Source organism: Dasypus novemcinctus, chromosome 17, assembly GCF_030445035.2.
Source record: "Dasypus novemcinctus isolate mDasNov1 chromosome 17, mDasNov1.1.hap2, whole genome shotgun sequence".
In the NCBI taxonomy this organism is placed as follows: Eukaryota; Metazoa; Chordata; class Mammalia; order Cingulata; family Dasypodidae; genus Dasypus; species Dasypus novemcinctus.
Window position 1 is genome coordinate 36,124,956 of NC_080689.1, and position 22,734 is coordinate 36,147,689.

The window sequence follows — 22,734 nt, forward strand, 5'->3', positions numbered from 1 at the left end:
CAAAATGAAAACCCAAAAATTAGGAAAGTGAGGGTGTGGGGAAATAATTGGGTAACAAAGCAATCAAGTGTGCTACATACCTATCATGTCTAATAAATTCTACATCATGTCCCTGATGGCACTTCTTAATGCAGTTCACACATATGGCATTTCGATCTGTGGTGTTACAAGTGTGACACCTAAAAAGCAACAACTTGACATTATTTTCCTTGAACATGTCATTAACTCAAAATAATTGCAATTTGACCAAAACCAGAAAATTTATGTGGCTTCAACACAAATTCTGAAAAGCAGCAACAATGCAATAAATAAATCTCCTGTTTTCTGAGGAAAATGAAATTATTAAATTGTAAAAGGTCAAACTTTGAGTTTAAAAAACTTGACTTTTCCTATCAAGTCTGGGGACTCTCAATTCTCTCCCACAGTGACTGGGACATATCGAGCACTGGCTTTGCTTTGAAACTCCTAGGGAAACTATGTTAAAAATACTACATTCCACATTGCTAGTGATACCACTATAATTGCAGTACTACACAAAGTATTTCAAATACTTTAAGCACAGGCTCCTCAAGTATCAGGTAGGTTGAACACAGAAACCAATATGGACAGGGACAAAATTTTCAGTTATATTCTCTTTCTACTGGCAAAAAGTCTTAGCTCACACATTTAAGGAAATCTATAAAAATATTGGGTACTTCACCATCTTTCCCTTTTCAGGACTCAAATAATTCAGAAATATACCTGTAGAAATCATGCATGGGATAGCTGGTATAACTTGATATTTTATATAAACACTGGCCTCTACTAACAGCCTTTTCTATGGCGTCTTGATTGTTCATTATTTTGTTATCTGTAATTGAAAAAAAAAAGTAAAATTCTAGAGGGGCAAAGATTATTATGATTAAAAAATATTCCAATAGTCACTTTAAAACAGGCTAACCAATGAAGTAATTGTAAGGGATCAGTTAATAAATATGGATTTTCCTTCTGCAAGATATTTCAACTATTTTTGTTTGTTTCAAAATATTTCACAAGTTATTGCTACCTTCTAGAGTAACAGGAAGAATCAAGCTACTGAATAACAAAACAGTTGCTTTGGATTGTTTCATGGCATATTTTGTGTATTTGTAGGCAGTACAAACTTCCAACGTACCTTTCATTGTCACATTAACACCAGATGCTAAAAATAAGCCTCCAAATCGGTTGTTAAAAATCTGATTGCCTTCTAATGTTGCAGTTGCGTGATTTGTAATTTCAATACCTGAAGTAAAATTCATAAACAGATGCATTACATAAAGAAACCTGAAATATAGCAAATATAGTAAACTTTTAAATATAAAGTGTAGTGCTACCCTTAACATCTAAAGAATAAAATGTGAATGTTTATTTGAATCACTGACAGTGAAATTCACTTTACATTATATAATAATCCACTATCCTTGCCAAAGGAAGGAGTGATACTAAAGAAGTTTTACTATTTTTATTATATAATATATATTTTTATAATATATTTATTATTCCTTTGTAAACTAATTAGAAGGGGATAGTGCTCATATCGAAAGTAAATGCATTACTGGCAAAAGTAACCTTTAGCCCTTTGGCCTCCAGGTACCATGCCATGTATTTATGTTTATTAGTAGTCCTAATGGTAGTATGAGCCTGCATTTACTCTTTTCCAACTAATGTTGGTTTAGGGCAGAAGAATCCAGAAGTTAGACTAGGTGCTCTCCTAATGACTGTGTAATAGACAAGCATTCAGCCACTTTGGCATTGACTTAAGCAAAAGAGAATTAATAGGCCAAAAACTGCAATTTATATAGAAAGCAAGCCACAGAAAATACAAACCTGCAGCAAATCCATCAAATATTCTGTTTTTCCTTAAGACTGGATGACTATTAGTGCTGATGAGAACCCCCGCTTGAGCATTCCTGAAAATATCATTTTCTTCAAGGAGACCTATAATAAAATATTTTCTTAGATTAAGGATAATGTATATAGCAAAAAAAGCCAAAACACTTGACTACCTTTTTTGGGGTGGTACTTACCTTTTCTTTTGGTTGCTTATTAACTGCACTGTAAAATTCACAGGACCAATTTTTGTCAAAATTTTTAGTCCCTCAAAGGTATTTATGGTAGCATTTAGCCAAAAATGGCAGGGAGCCATTCTAACCAATAAACTGAAAGTTCCATGGTAGCAGGTACTATGTGTAGTCTGCTCACCACTGTACCCTCACCTACCACACAACACAGTCAATTCTCCATGAATACTTCTGAATTAAAATGCATTCCTCTGAACTAATTCTAGCACCTTTGTAGCTCAGGCCTTTATTATTTGACCTTTGTTACTATAATCATTCCCTGGTCAATTTTCCTTACTCCAGACTTATTTCATCTTTTGAGAACTGAAACTGAAAATGTTATGATCATTTTCCTTCTCTTAAAAAATTATTACATTTTATATCAACCTATTAATAGCCTTTCAAATATTCTCCCACCTACTTGTTTCACTATATTACCTAGACCTGAATAAGCTTTAGGTTTCTACCTCTAAAAATTCATCACTGTGGTTTACATATTTCCTCTTCCTGAAACACCCTGCACTCTTTCCTTCTATTGTCACTTCCTCTGGGAGGTTCAGTTTCTCACCATCAAATTTAAGTACACCTCTCTTTTGGTAGTATGATACAATGATTAAGAGTAGGTGGAAGAATCAGATGCAGTCATTTAAATACTGACTCCACCACTGTACTAGCTCTGAGTTGGGCAAGTTACTTACTATCTCTGCCTCAGGTTCTTCCTCTGTGAAATGGGCATAATACCTACCACATACTGTTATGAGAATTAAATGAGGTAATACATGTAAATAGAACACAGCACTAAAGTACTAGCTAATATTATTCCTATTATATCTCCTACTTACAGAGAATTATACTATACTCTGTGTGTACTGGTGTTTCTCTGATCCCTGAAGAGGTGAATCACGGTTTTATTTCTATAGATATTTGACCTTTCTGTGATATTTCAGTTATTGACCCCTAAATTCCTTTTCCCTGCTCTTCTCTGAATTTTCTCTATGACCTCTCAGGCTCCTCTTCTGGCCACTCTTTAAATATTAATATTCCAGGGTTCTGCTCTTGGCTCTTTTTTTCTTATATACTCTTTGGGTGATATATCCACCAGTGGTTTCAACTATTACATATATGCTGCTGCTTAATTCTTCGAAAATCTGTTTCTTTAGCTTAGTATAATTTCTAGTTACACCAACTTTGCTATCCCAGGGAATATCTTGCATTGAATATACTTAAAACTGATCTTAACTACTGGTTTTCCACAAACTAGTTCTTCCAACATTCCTAATCTCAATGAAAAGTACGACAGTCACCTGAATAGAACTGTAAATATCTTTTTTCTCTCAAACCCTGTATTTTAGTTGATGACCTAGCCAGCAGTCATGTTGATTCTACCCTTTGACATAATTAATAATGCATCCCCCCTTTTTACCTTTATGACACTATCACTTTAGTTTAGGCTTTTATTTCTTGCCTAGACTAGTCTAAGCCCTGCCTCTAATCTTGCACTACCTCCACTGCAACTTCCTTAAATGCTATTGCTAAGATGGAGTCTAAATTCCTTACTGAATGTATAAAGCCTCTTATTATTTGAGCCCTGCCCTCTCTATAGTCTCAACTGTCAATACCTCTTGCCTTATTTAGACTTGTTTACAATGCCACACTCCATTTTAGACTGCAAACTTTCTGGATGTAGTATTGTGTTCTATTCAACATATCTTTAGCTTCTGTGTCACACACAGTACTTGGTATAGAGGTGTTCAATCAGTATTAACAGAATAAATGGGAAGATGAACTAATGCTTTTTCTATATCTGAAATGGCCTCCTTCCATTTACCTGTAAATACCTACTAATTTTTCAAGACACAGCTAAAGAGTCAATAACTTGCATAAAACTGACCATTCTGTATTGTATGTTCTCACTATATCTTCAAAAGACTCCTTTGTTTGGGTTATTATTTCAGGAATAATGATACATTTGCCTTTGACACTCTGGTTTGCAAGAGGCAGGGATTGTGGAATTTGCCTCAATGCAAACAAAGAGAGCTGACTTTTATGAATATCAAACCAGGTATACCCTGGCTTCATTAAGTGCATTTCTCAGCAAGCACAGGTGTAAACCATTACAAAAGCAATAGCCATTTACAACAGACATTTTCATATATTTATAGATCAATTAATGTCTCACACCTAATTCTACAACCTGACTTTGAAGTTTATTATAATCATATTACTATGAATAATAAGAGGTCTAGAGAGAGAGGATATACACAAATTCTGCTTCCTTAAAAAAGCTCTACTGGGAAATGGACTTGGCCCAGTGGTTACGGTGTCCGTCTACCACATGGGAGGTCCTCGGTTCAAACCCTGGGCCTCCATGACCCGTGTGGAGCTGGCCCATGCGCGTGCGCAAGGAGTGCCCTGCCACGCAGGGGTGTCCCCCGTGCAGGGGAGCCCCACGTGCAAGGAGTGCGCCCCGTAAGGAGAGTCGCCCAGCGCGAAGGAAAGTGCAGCCTGCCCAGGAATGGCGCTGCCCACACTTCCCGTGCTGCTGACAACAAAGAAACAAGACGCAGCAAAAAGACACAGAGAACGGACAACGGGGGGGGGGGGGGGGGGGGGATTACATAATTAAATAAATCTTTAAAAAAAAAGCCCTATTGGCATACTCAAGATGGCTACAATAGGAAAAGGAAAAAAGTTCTGTAAACATTTATCTCCTTTAACTCTAGGCACTAATCTCCAAACCATCTCAGGACTTGAAAAATACTGAGATCCACTTATTTACAAATTATATGAATTGGCAATGTCACTGATGATTAAAGATGTGGAAGAAGAATAGTTGAAAACTGAGTACCTCGACCTCCATTAAATATACAGATGCCACCATCTCTCCCATCATGGATTTTATTTCTTCTTAGTGTAGGATTACTGTCTGTCTTAATCCAGACTCCAGCCATTGCATTGTCAAATATTTCATTGTCTTCTATACATCCTAAACCTAAAATGCAAAAAATTAGGTTATGGTATGTAGAATGTACATTTCTAAAGTCTTTCAACACAGAAAAAGATGTCAGACTAAACATACCGGAATTATAAACCAGAATTCCACCATTCTGTCCTCCCCAGATTTTGTTGCGTCTGATTTTGGGGTTGCTTCCAGTTCTGTGGGTAAAATAAAAAATAACGATGTTAACTACTTCTACTCCCTTTTCCCATGTTCCATAAAGTAGTAGTGAAAATATAATCATAGTAAGAACTATATACAACAGAGTTCCTCGAGGACAGAACGTTATAACAAGCTCTTTATTTTACAGAATAGCATAAAAACAGAAACTCACATTTACTGAGTACCTACAATATTCTAGGCATATAGTGAGAAGTATTTATATATCGCCACCTTTTGCGAAACCATAGGTCCTTCTAACCCAGAGTCATGTCTCCCTCCAAGCATGAAGGAGCTCCCTGGCTGCTATGATTCCGAGTAGATGACAGAACCATGTAAATGAGCTTTTATGGCATTTGTGCCAGTAGCTTTTCTCAGCCAGTCCAGAGAAAGTATCTTCTGACAATTTAAGTCAGGAGTGCAATTAAGAATGTCAAAACATATAACAGATGGACTAAAGACTGAGCATCAAACAAGGAAATTTCTTCTACATACCCTCCCCTAAACTCCCCACCCCCTCCTGAAATAAAGTCAAATGTAAAAATGCTTACCTTATCTGAACCCCTGAATACATATGATTATAGATATCGTTGTCCTCTAGCACTCCATGTCCATTGTCATAAAAATAAACACCAACCTAAAATTAAAAAGAAAAAAATAATTCAAGTAACAAAAAAGTTTACAAAAACAAAGTTATTTCCCATCCAAAAGTCCAAGATAATCCTACCTGCTTGCCACTGTGTATTCTGTTTCTTCTCAGTACTGGAGTGCTGCCAGTTGTCACCCAGACTCCAGCCAGAGTATTACTGTAAACTTCATTCTCTTCTATTACACCTTGACCTTTCTCATGCTAAATAAAAGTTATACTGGTTACAATCTATTTCATCTGTAAGCAAGTATAGTGTGTTTCCCCATCCCTTTAAAAAGAGTTATGAAAAAAAACTCAATTTCTTTTTTTTTAAAATCTAGGTAAGGGGGTGCAAAAATATTCTACTTATGTAGCCTCTACCTGAGTTTATAAGAGTCCAAAGTTTTTATAATGTTATGTGGTCATGTATTTCCAAATCTATTATAGTAAGAATAATAGAATGGAATTTTAACAAAAGGACCTCTTACTTCATATTAAGATGTATAACAGCCTGAAGATTTCCCATTCAGTAAGTTAATAGTTATTTCAAATTTACTACCAGTGAAGTCATTTACAAATAGTAAGGTCTCAGGTTATGAAATTTTTTACTTTTATCAGAAAATTCTTTAAAACGTGGTGATTTCTAAAACTAAATAAAACTGGAATCACCCTTGGTATAATACAAGGACCTTTTAGAAATATCCATTTTTAAAAAAAAATTAGATGTAACAGTTTCAGATACCATGGTGACAGGAGTTAAGAAATACATGGGTTTTAAAATTTTATAAGATGCCCAATAATTTTTTAGTATACAATCAAGTGAAACTTTTCTTTTTCAGATGGTAAAAATATTCAAGTCTAATATTATTGGTACTTCTAATAATATAGTATGATTTTATTTAATGCTTTTGGAAAATTTCAGATATTTATGCAGTAGTCACAGTGGCAAAGTTCCAGCAAAACAACAGATTACCAATCTGTCTTTATGAGTTCAACCCATATTACCAACTTTTTATCAGAAAGATTTTTAATAAAAAAAGATTTATCTCCTATTGCCTATATTTAGTCTGTTAGGTGCTGATTAGATTTTATAGCACATTATACATATTACAAAAGCAGAAGTCATTCTAATACTGGCAGGAAGAAAAGGTGTCTTACTTATTGTCTAAATATTAATAACAATTACAAATTGATACTCCCAAAGTTGAATATGGTCTACCTAAAGCTAGCCATACTCCCTCAACCCCTTTTCATTTTCTGGGTTTGATAAACAAATTTACAACTGTATTAACTTACCACATAAATCCCACCATGCTGGCCATCATGAATTTTGTTATGCCGAACAATTGGACAACTATTTGTCCTAATCTGAATTCCTGCTAATGCATTGCCTATTTAAAAATAAATGTTAAAAAATCAACATTTGGAGTGCAAAGAAATGTTCACATTAGGTATTAAAGTTCTTAGTAATCTGTGAAATGAGTCATACTCAGAACAACATTTATGGCTCACAAACATTGTAAAAAAAACTAAGGAAGCCAGAAGTGTATATAGATACAGAAGGTTGTAGGCAGTCTATCATAGCAGGTAAGAGACAAGACTTTGGCGCCAGGCTGCCAGGCTATGAATTCTAGAAAGTCTACCCCTTCCTTCCTATGTGACCTTGAATAACTTATTTTTACCTCTTTGTGTTTCCTATCAATAAGCAGGGATATTTAATAGTAGCTACACCTCACAGGGTTGATGTGATGATTATATGACTTAATTTAGGTAAGATAGTCAGAAAAGTGCCTGACACTGAGTAAACATATAATTATTATCCAGGTGTTAGTAGAAGAGAAAGCCCAGGACCATATTCTCGTCTAGCACGTAAATATCCAATATAATTGTTTGCTGAATTAATGCTGCAAAAGCTTTAATGAGGAATAGGTTATCTTCCCTCTCTAGACAGAACAAAAATGTATCAAATTACTACAGAACTTATTATTGTTAAACAATGGATTGAACCTAAGGAAACTAAAAAAGTCCTTGAGACTAGGATCGTATTTATATTTTTAGCTCTAGTATCTAGCATAGGGCTTGGTATGTAGTAGGTTTCAGCAAATGTCTGCTAAGTGCATGAATACCACAGAATAATCTTTACTGAGAATTTTAAGAAATTGGATTGATTCTCCTACTAGGAATGGTTTCACATTGGTCCATTTTGCTAATGTTAGATAGGTGGACCACTCTCTAAAATTTTATAAAACAAAACCATAGGCTTACCATAAATATCATTTCCTTCAATAAGGCCTCGTCCATCACCAAAGATATAAACTCCTCCTTGATTTCCATTAAATATAGAATTTCCCCTACAATTATGTGAAATAATAAAAGAAATAAGCATCTAATTCAGCAAAGCTTACTTGTTTTATACAATTGTAAGGCTGCTCATTATCATGTGACCTTGGATAAACTATTTGTCTATGGGCCTGAGTTTCTTAATATATAAAATGAGGGATCTAGACTAAATGGCTTTTCTATGTTCCTATTTTAGTTCTTTCTAAAACCTAAGGCTTTGGAAAAAGCCATTTTTTGACAAAAATAGCATTAAAAATTCCCCTTAAATGACCTAATACATTAAATTTTTAAAAACTGATATAAAAACTTTGTTGAATATTAATATGGATGTTCCATAATCTATTTTCATAAAAGGTAGTAAAAATAAAATTTGACAATTAAAAATTATGGTCTTTGATAAAATTCTAATAGCTTTGCCTGACAGTTTTGGCCAATGTTTTTAAGGCTGGATATCTATTTGTTTCCTTATTGTGGAGGGGGCAGAAGGAACTATTAAAGAAAAATGAATCTTAAAAGTTTTTACTTCTTGATATTCTTGGTCTCTCTCCAAGAATCTTTGCGATTAATTAGTTTCCTGAGTTGTTCTATCCATTGCCTCTCAGAAAAAAAAAAAAAGAAAGGGCACGGTAATTCAGGTCTCCAAGGAAGGTCACAGGTCTATCTACTCATCTATAATGCAGGCTCATGAATGTTCAAGAAAAAAAATCGCAGCATTTGCATTTGTTCATAAAATAATATTATGCACAGATCACTAAATAAAAACAAACAGAACACCAAAAAAACAATAACTATGCTTATTCAGATGCACGATGACTTACTAGTAAAATCTATTTTACAGTATTCAGATGTCTAGGAAAAACTTTAAGAATGAAGTCTAAGTATCTTGACTCTTCTTTTAACACAAACGCTAGAGTGAAAAAGTATTTTCCGTCCATAATTACATGTAGATACCTTATTGTTGGGTCACTATTTGAGGTAATCCATACACCTGCAAAGTTATTTGCATAGATTTTATTCTCTATGAATTGTCCTCTTCCTTTTTCATGAACATATATACCTCCAGTCTGCCCATGGTGAATTTCACAACGAACCACTGTGGGATTAGCATAGGCTTTCACTTCAAAGCCTGCTATCCTATTTCTGTGTATATTGCAACTTTCAAAGTAACCCTGAAAAATACAGAAATTAATCCTTTAAGTAAATGTTTCTTTCCAAAAATAAATGCCATTTTAAAAACTTCTGATGCATCTATACAATATTTTATACTTAATAAGTATCCAAGGGAAGCAGATGTGGCTCAACAGATAGAGCACCCATCTACCATATAGGAGGTCCAGGGTTTGATACCCCAGACCTCCTGGCCCATGTGGTGAGCTGGCCCATGCACACTGCTGCTGTGTGCAAAGGAGTGCAGTGCCATGCAGGGATGCCCCCCCTGCACAAGGTGTGTGCCCCTGCAAGGACACCAACACTGTGCGAAAAGCTCAGCTTGCCCAAGAGTGGTGCTGCACATAGAGTTGATGCAGCAAGATGATGCAACAAAAAGAGACACAGATTTCCAGTACCGCCTGACAAAAATGCAAGTGGACACAGAAGAACACATAGCAAATGGACACAGAGAGTAGACACCGGGGGGGGGGGGGGGGGGGGGGGGGAGTGGAGAGAAATAAAATCTTAAAAAAAAAAAAAAAGTATCCAAATAGGATTTATTAAACATTTTTGACAAATTTACAAGTTAAAATAAGGATATAATTCTGCGTACTCTAGAACACCATACAGCTCATTCTTTAAGAAAACTGACTTCCAAAAATAACATTCAGAAGTAGTTTTCAGGTTTTATTTTCCACAAATAAAGTACAAATTATGTACAAATTGCATAACCACATCTGGATTATAATCTTTTTTTTTTTTTTTAAAGAATTTATTTATTTATCCCCACCTCTTTTGTTGTTTGTACTTGCTGTATCTATTCGTCTTCCTTGTTTCTTTAGGAGGCACCAGGAACCAACCTGGGACCTCTGATGTGAGAAGGAGGTGCCTAATTGCTCGAGCCATCTCTGTTCCCTGATTTGTTGTATCTCTCACTATGTTTTCCTTCTTCTGTCTCTTGTTGCGTGAGCTTCCTGTACCTGCCCACTGTGCCAGCTCACTGTCTTCTTTAGGGGGCACTGGGAACTGAACTAGGGACCTCCCGTGTGGGAGGTGGGAGCTCAATTGCTTGAGCCACATTTGCATATTCTTTCTTTAAATTAGGGGATTATATCAAAGTGAACAGCATCTTCAAATACAAAACTTTTCTTTCTTTGATCCAGTACATTTAAGAGAAATGTTTTTATTCAACTATGTTTTCTTTTTAGTTTTTAATTTTTCATATTTTCAATTACTAAATGTACAAAATAAAGTTAATTATAAAAAGAAATGCTATTCCAAAAAAAAAGTGAATGCACACTAGAGTGTATGTAAATATGATCATGGCAAAATTGATCACCAACAAAATAAAAACAAACAAAAAAACGCCGAACAAACAAAAGATGTCAATGTTAGACTGGAACTATTTGGATTTTTGACATTTCCATCAATAAGGAGGGAGTTCAACTATTCTAACTTCTGGTCTCTTCCTCCCAGGAGCTAGAATGACATAGCTGATTGGTAAATTTGGGAAGCAATGATCTGGTTATGTTCTGCTTCACCATTTTCTTCACGGAGATGAGCTGCCCTTTGGGAGCATGCCTTCTCCTTTTTCTGCAGGAAACATTCTGAGTAGGTAAGCCTACTTAATTTTGGGGTTCTAGTAAACAGACCATTAGCTTCTTATTCTTACCTGTGTCCCCCAACTTGACCTTTAAGACGATGATATTTCAAGCCTTCTTATGATACTTTTAGGTTCTAATTTTTAATTTGCAGGGGAAAGTATGCTATTTATTGGGCTCCCTTGAAGATTCCAACATTTAATGGTCACTGTGATGGATGTCTAGCTATACTAAACTATACAGCACTTCTGACAAAAGTCTTATATGTTTTCTGTCCCTCACTTCTTCCATTTATGCCTGCTTTCACACTTGTTACAAGTTATATCTTTGTACATTGTCCAAAACCACAGATATATTATTTTCTATGCATTTGCATTTTAGTACCTGTAAGGAAGAAGCAGTTACATGCCAAAAAATACAATAGTACTGGCATTTGTAATTGCCTAAATGATTACTTTTACCTGCTCACTTTATTTCTTTATGCCACTTTGAACCCACTGTTAGTGTCCTTGCAGTATGAAGAACTCCTTTGAGCAATGCTTGTAGGGCCAGTCTAGTGGTGATGAACTCCCTCACCATTTGTTTACCTGGGAATGTTTTAATCTCTCCCTCATTTTTGACAGTCTCATCAGATATAAAATTCTTTTTGGCAGTTGTTTTCTTTTAGCACTTTAAGTATTTCTACGCACTACCTTCTTGCCTTTTTTTCAATGACAATAGCTTGCAGACTGGGCACATTTCCCTGTACCAATTTAGCATGCCTTAAAGTCAATTTATGCCTTAAGCTATGCTTCTGTCATACCTTTTGGTTAACCTCTTAACCTGCTCAGAAACCAAGTCTCCCTGCTGAGGGCATCTACATTATGAGAACTGGAGAACTAGTATAGGCTTCTGAAGGAGGACAGATGCTCAAGACTCTTTTGTTACATCTTCCTCCACACCTCTGCCTTGATTTCCATAATTCCCACCCACTCCTCCAAATCCTTGGAAAAGGAAGCTATAATCTATGACAATGTAACAATTTCTTTGTTCCAGATGCAGAAGTCTAAATGGTCATTTTCACTCAGCTTTCTTACCTAAAGGCCCAGGCTAAAGCCTGAGTTGTAAGTGAATTGCTTTTCTCAGATTACAGTTACCTCAGGAACTAGCGATCATCTGCCACTGGTTTGAAAATAGGTCTTATCAGCATTTGATTGAAGAGTACTCCTCATGAACTAGTTCAGTTTAAAAAAGAACTCTGCACTAGGATTTCAGGCACAAACAGCAAAAATAAAAAACTGTCTTTACCACTGATAGACAATCTCTGCAGGTGAATCCAATGTGCGTACTATACTTAATACCATATAATGGCAACAAGACCTTACCATAATCCATATCACCACTCATCACCACATCACCAGATCCTCTAATGTCTCTTTGATGCTGCAATAATGTTACCAAGGCTGTACTAGGATTTGTAAACCACTCCAAGGAAAATTAGGTATTAAATGAAAATAACATCTGAATAGACAAAGAGAACATTATTTTGAAATAGTGACCTGAGAGAATGCAGAAAGTAGGGTCTGTAGAAAATTGTGTAAAATTACATAGTATTTAAAACCTAGTATCACCCATAAGAATGACTAACATAACTACTCAACAGTTTTTGAACTACTAATCTTAAGAGTAAAACGTAAGTCAAACTAATGATACCATTTTTTTCCTTAAAGTGTATTTCACAGACAACCTGCATTAGACACAGTTATAGTGCTTATTAAAAATGTTAATGCAGGGAAATGGAGGTGGCGCAACCAACTGGGCTCCTGACTACCATATAGGAGGTCCAGGGTTTGATGCCCAGGGCCTCCTGGTGAGGGCAAGCTAGCCCATGCGGCAAGACGGCTCACATGGAGTGCAGGCCCACTGGGAATGCCACCCCACACAGAAGTGCCGCCCTGTGTGGGAATGCTGCCCAGCGCAGGAAAGCTGCCCTGCACAGGAGTGCCAGCGGATGTGGAGAGCTGGTGCAGCAAGATGACGCAACAAGAGACACAGAGGAGAGAAAATAAGATGTATCAGAACAGGGAGTTGAGGTGGCACAATACAGTAATCGCCTCTCTCCCACTCCGAAAGGTCCTGGGATTGGTTCCTGGAGCTGCCTAATGAGAATACAAGCAGACACAGAAGAAAACATAGTGAATGGACACAGAGAACAGACAACGGGGTTTTGGGGTGGGTGGGGGGAAATGTAAATGTACACTGAAATACTGACTGAGCCTCAGTGTTCTAAAAATGCCGGAAGAAAGTCAAACACTCTTAAAACTGAAACACAGAATTGAAGTCTGATAGGTCTCAGTGATTCCAAGGAAGTAGACTAAGATCATTTCAAATGAAGCAATGGGGAGGGTCCACATAGCAATGGAAACAACACCCTGATTAATGAACTCTCAGATTTGTCTTCCTTGTTATACAAATCCAGATTAGATCTTTAGCTGGGACAATTAGAGGGGGACCAATCTGATAAAGTGGGGATTTAGTAATTTTGGGAAAATAAATTTAGTGTTACTATTTCTAAGTAAATAACACCATCTAAACTAATGGCAAATAAACCTGTCATTAGAAGCCTGCCAGCTCTGTTTAAATGACTGGCTACAAGTATCTGCAATTAAAACATCTACTGATATATCCACTGAGTGCCTCTTTCTAGGTGAAGTATCTCCTCTCTCCTACTAAGTTCCACACACCCTTTACACAAGGCAGTCCAAACAAAGGGACGGTTTTTAGATCATCCCTATTCAAACTGTCACACATTTCAAATGCCAGGTGGAAAGAATGAGCCTGGGCATATATGCTAAGTGCACACATTAAAAAAACATACTTACCTCGAACTCCATTTTCAGAAATCCTGACTTAACTACTATGTCTGGGTGGAATATAGGAACTTTCATTTTTAAAAAGCTTCTGGGTAATTTTTATGCCCACTTATGTTTGAGAACTACTGGTTTATACACTACTTTTCTCTATGATCTTAACAATTCCCTGAAGACTTCAACTGTCCCTTCTACATAAATTTAATGTTAATATACGAATTTATAGAAAGAATACTGCACACTGATTTTAAAATATAATGCTGAAATTGCTTTTATAGGTATACTCTTTAATTCAGAAAATCTGATATGAAAATAAAGCTGAAACTATATAAAATTTAACTGATATAGAAATCAGTTTTTCTATTAAGAATATATATTCTTACCATGCCATGATCAAATGTGAACACACCAACATCACGTCCATGATGAATATGATTCCGTCTAATAATTGGGTTTCCATGATTTTTAACCCAAATCCCAGCTAAAGCATTATTGGAAATTTCATTATCCTCATATATTCCCTACAACAAATAACCAGAAATAAACATTAGCAGAGTTTTGAAAAATCGCAAAAGAAAAAAAAATTAAAGTATTTAAATACCTGTGCATGATCTGTTATATAAAGTCCGACATTTTCACAGTCGCTGATGTTACAGTGCTTGATAGTGGGACATGCTCCTTGACCACTAACACAAACTGCAGAGCCAACTGTAAGAAAAAAGAATTATTTCATTTAAAAACCTAATGGGCAAGAACACAGTGACTCATTTTATGAAAAAAGATAAAGGAAACACTAACCTGTACATGTACTTCGGATAATACAGTGATCGATAATAGGGCTACAGTTTACTGTTATCTCTAAGCAGTGGTGTGCATTGTGGTGTTGAGCAGATTTGTCATCAGGGTTAAACTGAAAAATAGAAATATTGTTCGAGATAAACATCCAATGCCTTAATGATTTCAACATGTATATTTTAAATCCTAAAATTTCTTACCCTTATTGTCATATATCCAACATAAGCATCCTCAGAACCTTCCATAAAAACAAAGGTTGAATCTCTAGTGTTTTCAATAATAACTTTGTCTGCTACTTTTCCAGGTGCTGTGGAGAAGATATTTTAGAGGATATTACCTTTATCAGACAGATGAAATGGAAATAAAAAACTACTTTTTAATCAGTACAAATATTCTGTGAACCTTTATTTTTAATTTGGGTACTTTTATTTTGGAGCAGGGGATTTAAAAAAAAAATTATGTATTATTAGAAAGAACTACTAATCAATTTGGCAGTTGTGTTTTATTAGTCTTTAATTAAAGCCAGTCATATTTAAGGAGATATTATTTGACTAATTATACACACATCTTCTATTTAAGGCTCAATTAGAAATGAGTATTTAATATTAAATGCCTGGTATATTAAAAACAACTTCCTGTGGAAATAGAATCACCACCAGCAGTAGCACTGGAAAAAAGGGAACAGTTTGGGGAAGGGGAGTATGGAGGGGAGAGACAGACATCTTTACTTAAATTGATTTACAACAGTGGCCTAGATTTAGAAGCTAATGAAAATCACTAGGCAATAATTTTCTTCTTCCCTCTCCCAACTCTCTTTATGGAAGGATGGTGGGGGTGGGGGGAAGCAGAAGGTACAGGAGATTCAAATTTCACTAGGAACTAATGAACTAGTTAATTTCAGTTTCCAAAGTAGCTAAATTTTTGCTACCAGATTAAAAAATCAGGCAGCAAATATCTTCAAAAGACTGAAGAGTGTTTAACAAATATTTCATTGAATTTATTCTTAGAAACTTGACCAAAAATACCTTGGAAATAGTAGAAAACAAAATATATTTTAAAAAACCACAACATTTCAGTTCCATTAAAAGCACAGCAGTGAAATATCTTTATTTTAAAAAATAGAAAGTACTGACATAAAAAAATATATACATCTATAACTTCCCAACTCTTTATGTTTTCATTTCCTTCATATAAAAGATGCAAGATATTTTTACTACTGTTCTTTCCTAGTGTTAAAGTATTATCAAGGTTCTTGACAGCAGTAGTTTCATATGGATTTTAAGTCACTTGTATTTTAAAACTCATCATGTAAATCAAATGATATGACTGTTAAAATTCTTGTGATAATGGATTTCAAAATACCTGCACCAATCATGGTGATTGGTGATTCAATATATATCCATTCATCAGTGTATATTCCAGAATGAACAAAGATAAGTCCATCAAAATGAGCCTCTTGTACCCCACCAAGAGCATCTTCAATGGTATCATAATACTAGGGGGAAAAAAAAAGTGTCAGTATAAAACTGGGAGATTACCATTTAGAGTCTTATAATAATACAAATCAAACATACCAACATATTTTCTCTTCCTTTATATCTTGCAGGGTTACTGTAGAAATGTTCAGCAAATCCTGGCTTTACATGTGCACCTTTATACTAAAATGCCAAAACAAAAACAAACATTGAATACTACTGAAGTCTTAATTTACTGAATATTAAAAAAAAAACAACCCTCAGTTATTTCAACTTTGTTCCACAGTGCAGTAAAAAATCTGGAACAGATTATGACTAAGAAAGGAGTTTCTCAACCTTTACACTATTGATATTTTAGGTCAGATAATTCTTTGTTGTAGGGGCTATCTTGTACACTGCAGGATGTTCAGCAACATCTCTGGCCTTTACCCACTAAATACCAACAGCACCTGTCACGCCTTCTGCCCCTGGGATTTTGACAACCAATAATGTCTCCAGACACTGCCATATATTCCCTGGGGAGAAAAATGGTCCTAGTTGAGAACCACTGGTAAAGGACAATATGAAAATTAAGCTAAATGTGAGAATCTTATTAAACTACTACTAAAAACTTACAAATAGTTATTTTTTTTTTTTAAAGAATTATTTATTTTCCCCCCTTCCCCTTCTCCTGCCCTGCTGTTTCTGCTGTCTGTGTTGTCGTCTCTTCTCATTTTCTCTCCCCTAGGAGTCACTGGGATTCAATCCTGGAGACCTCTGATGGGGAGAGAGGTTCCCTGTCAACTGCACCACCTCAGTTTCTGGTTTCTGCTGCATTTCACCTTGACTCTCCCCTTGTCTCTCTCTTTGATGCATCATCATCTTGCTGCATGATTCACTTGTGCAGGGCAGTGGCTCACTACGTGGGCACTTGCACGGGCACTGGCTTGCCACATGGGCACATTTTCTCTTCTTTTCACCAGGAGGCCCCATGGATCGAACCCAGGTCCTCCCATATGGTAGGCGGAAGCTCTATCACTTGAGCCATATCTGCTTCCCACAAATAAAGTTTTAAGTAAAAGTTTAAACAGACTCATAGAAATCATAACTGCTCCTCAGGCTACATATAATTACTGCCACTGGATATATTTTCAACCAACATGTCAATGATAGAAAGAATTGCGGAATATTTTGTTGGCTGATAAACTTTACTTTTTAAAAAAGATGGTTTTATTTGCAAATGTTTAATATAAACCAATGTTTTTCATTTATACTTCATACCAATTGCTGAAAACTCTCTTTCCAAGGATTTGGATGTTCATATTCTTCTGGATTAATCTGGTAGAATTTACCAGGCTCAGGATGCATCATAGGGCGGGTATATTCAAATACTTCCATGTATAAACGTTTCCTGAAAGGGGAAAGGAATGAAATATTTTTTCATAAGATGCTTGTTGAATTTAATAAAGTTTAAACCACCTGTAACAATTATCTGAAGCCTTCCAAACCCAAAAATTTGAAAAGTAAGAGTAAGATTAGGCAAAAATGAATATAAGAATACAGAATTTTAAATATAAGAATTGATTTTGGCTAAAATAATGTAGCTGCATATGAAAAAGAGTTCACCCAGAAGAATAAAACATATCAATTTCTTCAAAATTTGACTGTTTTTACTCAGGGAAAAATGCCACAGTTTATGTAAAAGTCTGAACAGTTATTATTTAAAATGAAGATTTTGAATAGCATCCTTTAAATTTAATTCTTTCTCTATTTTCAGTCCATTTACATCCTATCAAGAACAACCATCAAATCTTAGAGTTGGTTTAATAGTAACTATTATCATTTCTTATACAATTCACTTAAAAAAAAAAGATTTATTTATTTATCCACCCCCACCCCATTGTCTGTTCTATGTGTCCATTCGCTGTGTGGTCTTCTGTGTCTGCTTGTCTTTTCTTTAGGTGGCACTGGGAACTGATCCTGGGACCTTCTGGAGTGGGAGAGAGGTGCTCAATCTCTTGCACCACCTCAGCTCCCTGGTCTCCCTGGTCTCTGTGTCTCTTTTTGTTGTGTCATCTTGCTGCACCAGCTCTCACTTGGGCCAGCACTACTGCACGGGCCAGCTTCCCTTCACCAGGAGGCCCCAAGAATCGAAACCTGAACCTCCTATATGGTAGAGAGGAGCCCAACTGCTTGAGCCATATCTGCTCTGCTCCTCCTTTTTTTTGAGGTACTGGGGCTAGGGCTTGATCCTGGGATGTTGTATGTGGGAAGCCAGCACTCAATCACTGAGCCACATTTGGCTTCCCTAAGTTGTTTTTATTTATTGTTTGTTTACTTTTTTTTTTTTCAGGAGGCACCAGGAACTGAACCTGGGACCTTCTCATGTGGGAAGCAGGTGTCAACTGCCTGAGCCACATCTGCTCCTCTAATTCACCAGTAACAGTTTACTATATTTTTTCCCAGTCTTTCTTTTACAGATGGTTTCATTAACTATAATTGTGTTTACATAGCACATAAGTTTTGCATTCTCTTCTTTTTACCTTTCATAACACAGCCTGTCCCCATGTTATTAAAAATTCTTATAGGGAAGTGGCTGTGGCTCAAGTAATTGAGCTCCCATTTACCATATGGAGGACCCTGTTTGATCCCGGGGATCTCCTGATTAAAAAAAAGAACTAAAGCATAATAGATGTGGGCAGAGAGGCACAAGGCCCCTTTCCCAGGTGTGGCAAAGGCAGCGCACCAAAAAGATGATCATGCAACCAGATAAAAAACAAACAAAAAAACAAACTCTTGTAAAAAAAAAAATCACTGTTATGGCTATATGACAACTCTCCACTATAGACATGACATAGACTATGTAATCTACTCCCTTGTTGTAGGATATCAGTTTATTTCAAAATTTTCTGGAGTTACTGGGTCAAAGGGCATGCATATTTTAAGGTCCCTGAAAACAACTGCCAAATTGTTTTCAGAAAGTGATGAACGGGAAAGCGGACTTGGCCCAATGAATAGGGCGTCCACCTACCACATGGGAGGTCCAAGGTTCAAACCCTGGGTCTCCTTGACCCACGTGGAGCTAGCCCATGAGCAGTGCTGATGCGTGCAAGGAGTACTGTGCCACGCAGGGGTGCCCCCTGCGTAGGGGAGCCCCATGTGCAAGGACTGTGCCCTGAAAGGAGAGCCGCCCAGCACGAAAAGTGCAGCCTGCCCAAGAATGGTGCCACACACACGGGAGAGTTGACACAAGATGACGCAACAAAAAGAAAGACCGATTCCTGATGCCACTGATAAGGATAGAAGCAGTCACAGAAGAACACACAGTGAATGGACACAGAGAGGAGACAATTGGGGGGCTAGCGGGAGAAGGGGAGAGAAATAAATAAAAACTAAATCTTAAAAAAAAAGCGATGAACAAAATCTATACTCTCACTAAAGGATTAGATTTAATACATTAATAATTTTAAATTAAATTTTGTTCTCGAAAAGTAATTAAATGAAAAACATTTTCCATTATCATTCAGTTGTTATTAAATGATAAACAGCAGAGAAAGTATTACATATTTACAAGAATTTTAATTTCGTTTCAACTGTTTAATTATAACTACCAACTCACATTTCAACTTCTCTACTATACCTTTAGCATTTTGGGCAACAAACAATATATCCCAAGATAATAAGAAATAGGTTTTCACTTACCACAAAATTGGATCATTAGCAAGCTCACTGAAGCGTTTACACACACAAGCTGCTCTACAAAGATCCTGTTCCAGCAAGTAAGAGAAGATTTTTAGAACCACTTCATCTGGTAGTTTCTCCTGAAGATACTGTTCAGCAGGTGCTGCTATAAAGAGATTAACAAACAGAATATAAACAATCTGTCAAACTACTCATTATTTAAAAAGCATGGCTTTCACTGTATCTAATAAATAGCTTCTATTATTTGAGGGCAATCATTTTTATAAGCATTGTACTTTCACAAATGATACATATTTATCTCCCTTTATCTTGATTTAACAAGAGTTCTTTCTTTTAGCAATTATATACCATCTCAGAAACTGGTAAAAATATATAAAAAATATCTTTATACAACAATAAAAGACACAGATCAGAGTTTTACGACATACTCTATAATAATTACTTTCTCAATCCTAAATGTAGTATCAACTATTTCCCTAATTTAATTTTAAGTTATCAAACAACACTTAAAAAATTACTTTATCCTATCCCTTAGTTTCCTTATAGGAAATACCTGATAGATCTTGTGATTTTCCAGATACTCTTGCACGTTTTGCACGATGACCAAAGTTTTCTGTAGCTGAAGTTGAGGCACCCTTCAAAAATAAAAAAATGAAAATTAAGTAAATATTTTTGCCATACATAATCACTGTTCCTAAAAAATGATGGCATTTCCTTTTTTGTTTGTTTTCCTAAAAATTCTTTCATTACAAAAAGAAAAGCAATTATACTTAACTTACCTCCATACTGCTCTTTGTAGGACACGCTGTTCTTTTCGGCAAAAGAGTTTTTCGACGAAGTTGATATGGACTATTTTGTGCACCAGGACCTGATTCTTCTGCAACCATATCTGCAGGCACATCATCATCTGTTATAAACAAATAAGAAAAATGACAACCACTTTTTAAAGAGTGCTGTTGATGTAGTAAACTTTTTTAAAACTTCAAATTACTTCATGTTATGTTTAGAGAAGATAAAAATTTTTAATTCTAGCCAAGTGGATAACGATTTGAAAGAACTGAATTTCTATTTTCCTTTTTGCTTCAAAATAAATTCCAAATAGATCATATATTTAAAATATATTTAAAAAAAGAAACTATAGACTCACTAGAAGAAACCAAGGAAAAAAAATTTTTAATATATATATTTTAAATGAAATGTCCCCCCCTCCACCCGAGATGGCTCCCTTGTCTATTTACTCATTGTTTTTGCTTGTTGTCTGCTTGTTGGTCTGTTTTTCTCTTTAGGTGGCACAGGGAACTGAACCTGGGACCTCCCATATGGGAGGTGGGCACTCAACTGCTTGAGCTACATCCACTCAAAATTATTTTTAAGATGTTATAGTGGATCTTTTTCAAGGTATGGCATGAAACTTGGAAGGCATTAAGGTAAGGAGGATGTCCCAACTAATGAGCAGAGTGGGAACACTGAGGATGTCTACTGTGTAGTCAGAGTACAAATGGGATGAGGATGGCAGTGGGGTGAGGTGGGTGCCCATGGAGAAGGGCAGCTCAGTATATATTATTAGGGTATCAAGATACCCACCCATCAAGGTGAACAGGGTGTTCACAGAGGTTGGCCTGGCATAAGGGTACTGGAGCACAAGAAGGGTAAGAAGAAGGTCCAATGGGGTTGGGAGGCAGACTTGGAATGGAAATCAGCCAGAGCAGGGAAGAGAAGAGCCTTCACATAGGAGAGGGAATGGCAGCGATGGAGGTTTAGTTACACAAAACAGAGGGAGTGATCAAACAAATAAATAGGATAATGGAAGCCAAAGTTTTCAATATTAGAAAAGGGAGTTATAAAAATGAAGAGGGAGAAAAGCTAGATTAATCCAATGGTGCTGGAATGGAACCAGAGGTTATCAGTGTCACCTCATGGTTTTCATTACATAGATAAATATATAAATAAACACAGATAAAACCGTGTGGATGCAAGAGTATGAGTGTAGATTGTGCAGAATTGTGTGGAAGCATCAAAATTAATGATAATAAAAGATTATAACCCAATGAATAAAATAGGAAACCATAAATCCATACTGACATAAAGAAATAAATGAATAAATTCAAAGTATGATGATGAACAGGGTATTCAAGGAACCTCACCAGAAAATAATTAAGTACAAAGGAAAAAAAGAGTAACTCTATAGCAGAAATGCCAAGCAGCTACTGCCTCATCATGTGATCGAAGTATACACCAATATTAATGGGACAAATTAAACCAGGTGCCACCTGACAGCATGGAACAATAAAATCACAGCATCACCTCTGTGATACTCCTCACATGCATAAACTGAATTGGATTATGCAGACATATCAGAAAAAGCTTAATTTGTCCTAATTTTTGCCTACAGAATGGCCTGTAATCTTCAAAACTGTCAAAGTCTTGGAACTCACAGTAAAACTGAGAAAGTATTTCAGATTACAGGAGACTAGAGATATTGCAACTGATTACTGTAATTCTGAACTGGATTCATTTGCTAGAAAGAAGTTATTAGTACATGATTAGTATGATGAAAACTAAATGGTGCCTAAAGATTAGATAATAACAATGTTTCGATGATAATTTTCTGATTGTAATGGTGTAGTATGGTTTCCTAATAGCACAAAAAGGAAAACAACCAGACATTATGTATTATCTGGTATCAGCACCATCTATAGTCTTGCCAAAAAACAATCAAACCTGAATCAAATCAAACCTGTAGAAAACTCTGCAAGTCAAACTACCAGTTTCTTCAACAAATAAATTGCTAGGAAAAACAGTACAGAAAAAATTAATAAAGTATACTACTTAAAAATGTCTACTTTGGAATTAAAATTATAAAGAAAATGTAAAGAATGATTTTTTTAAGCTATTCAATAAATGTTGCATTAATAAATACTCAAATGTATGCTATAAACATCATTTTCAAATGAAACTTGGAAAGCCACATAAAGGTCTCC

At 35.8% G+C, this 22,734-nt stretch overlaps 1 protein-coding gene across 1 annotated transcript in view; it reads right to left on the minus strand.

Annotated features, from left to right (window-relative positions):
• FBXO11 (F-box protein 11) overlaps nucleotides 1-22,734 on the minus strand; it is an 83,659-nt gene that overhangs the window by 1,328 nt on the left and 59,597 nt on the right. The window contains exons 2-22 of the mRNA XM_004482407.5: nucleotides 20,533-20,660; nucleotides 20,307-20,388; nucleotides 19,754-19,898; nucleotides 17,333-17,462; nucleotides 16,172-16,255; nucleotides 15,960-16,092; nucleotides 14,798-14,904; nucleotides 14,601-14,712; nucleotides 14,404-14,510; nucleotides 14,186-14,323; nucleotides 9,155-9,372; nucleotides 8,129-8,214; nucleotides 7,160-7,254; nucleotides 5,963-6,085; nucleotides 5,787-5,872; nucleotides 5,158-5,234; nucleotides 4,927-5,070; nucleotides 1,846-1,956; nucleotides 1,154-1,261; nucleotides 742-850; nucleotides 81-179 (exon numbers count right to left, since the gene is read on the minus strand). Coding sequence (XP_004482464.2) covers nucleotides 81-179; nucleotides 742-850; nucleotides 1,154-1,261; nucleotides 1,846-1,956; nucleotides 4,927-5,070; nucleotides 5,158-5,234; nucleotides 5,787-5,872; nucleotides 5,963-6,085; nucleotides 7,160-7,254; nucleotides 8,129-8,214; nucleotides 9,155-9,372; nucleotides 14,186-14,323; nucleotides 14,404-14,510; nucleotides 14,601-14,712; nucleotides 14,798-14,904; nucleotides 15,960-16,092; nucleotides 16,172-16,255; nucleotides 17,333-17,462; nucleotides 19,754-19,898; nucleotides 20,307-20,388; nucleotides 20,533-20,660 — 2,422 coding nt within the window. The remainder of the gene's footprint in view (nucleotides 1-80; nucleotides 180-741; nucleotides 851-1,153; nucleotides 1,262-1,845; nucleotides 1,957-4,926; nucleotides 5,071-5,157; nucleotides 5,235-5,786; nucleotides 5,873-5,962; nucleotides 6,086-7,159; nucleotides 7,255-8,128; nucleotides 8,215-9,154; nucleotides 9,373-14,185; nucleotides 14,324-14,403; nucleotides 14,511-14,600; nucleotides 14,713-14,797; nucleotides 14,905-15,959; nucleotides 16,093-16,171; nucleotides 16,256-17,332; nucleotides 17,463-19,753; nucleotides 19,899-20,306; nucleotides 20,389-20,532; nucleotides 20,661-22,734) is intronic.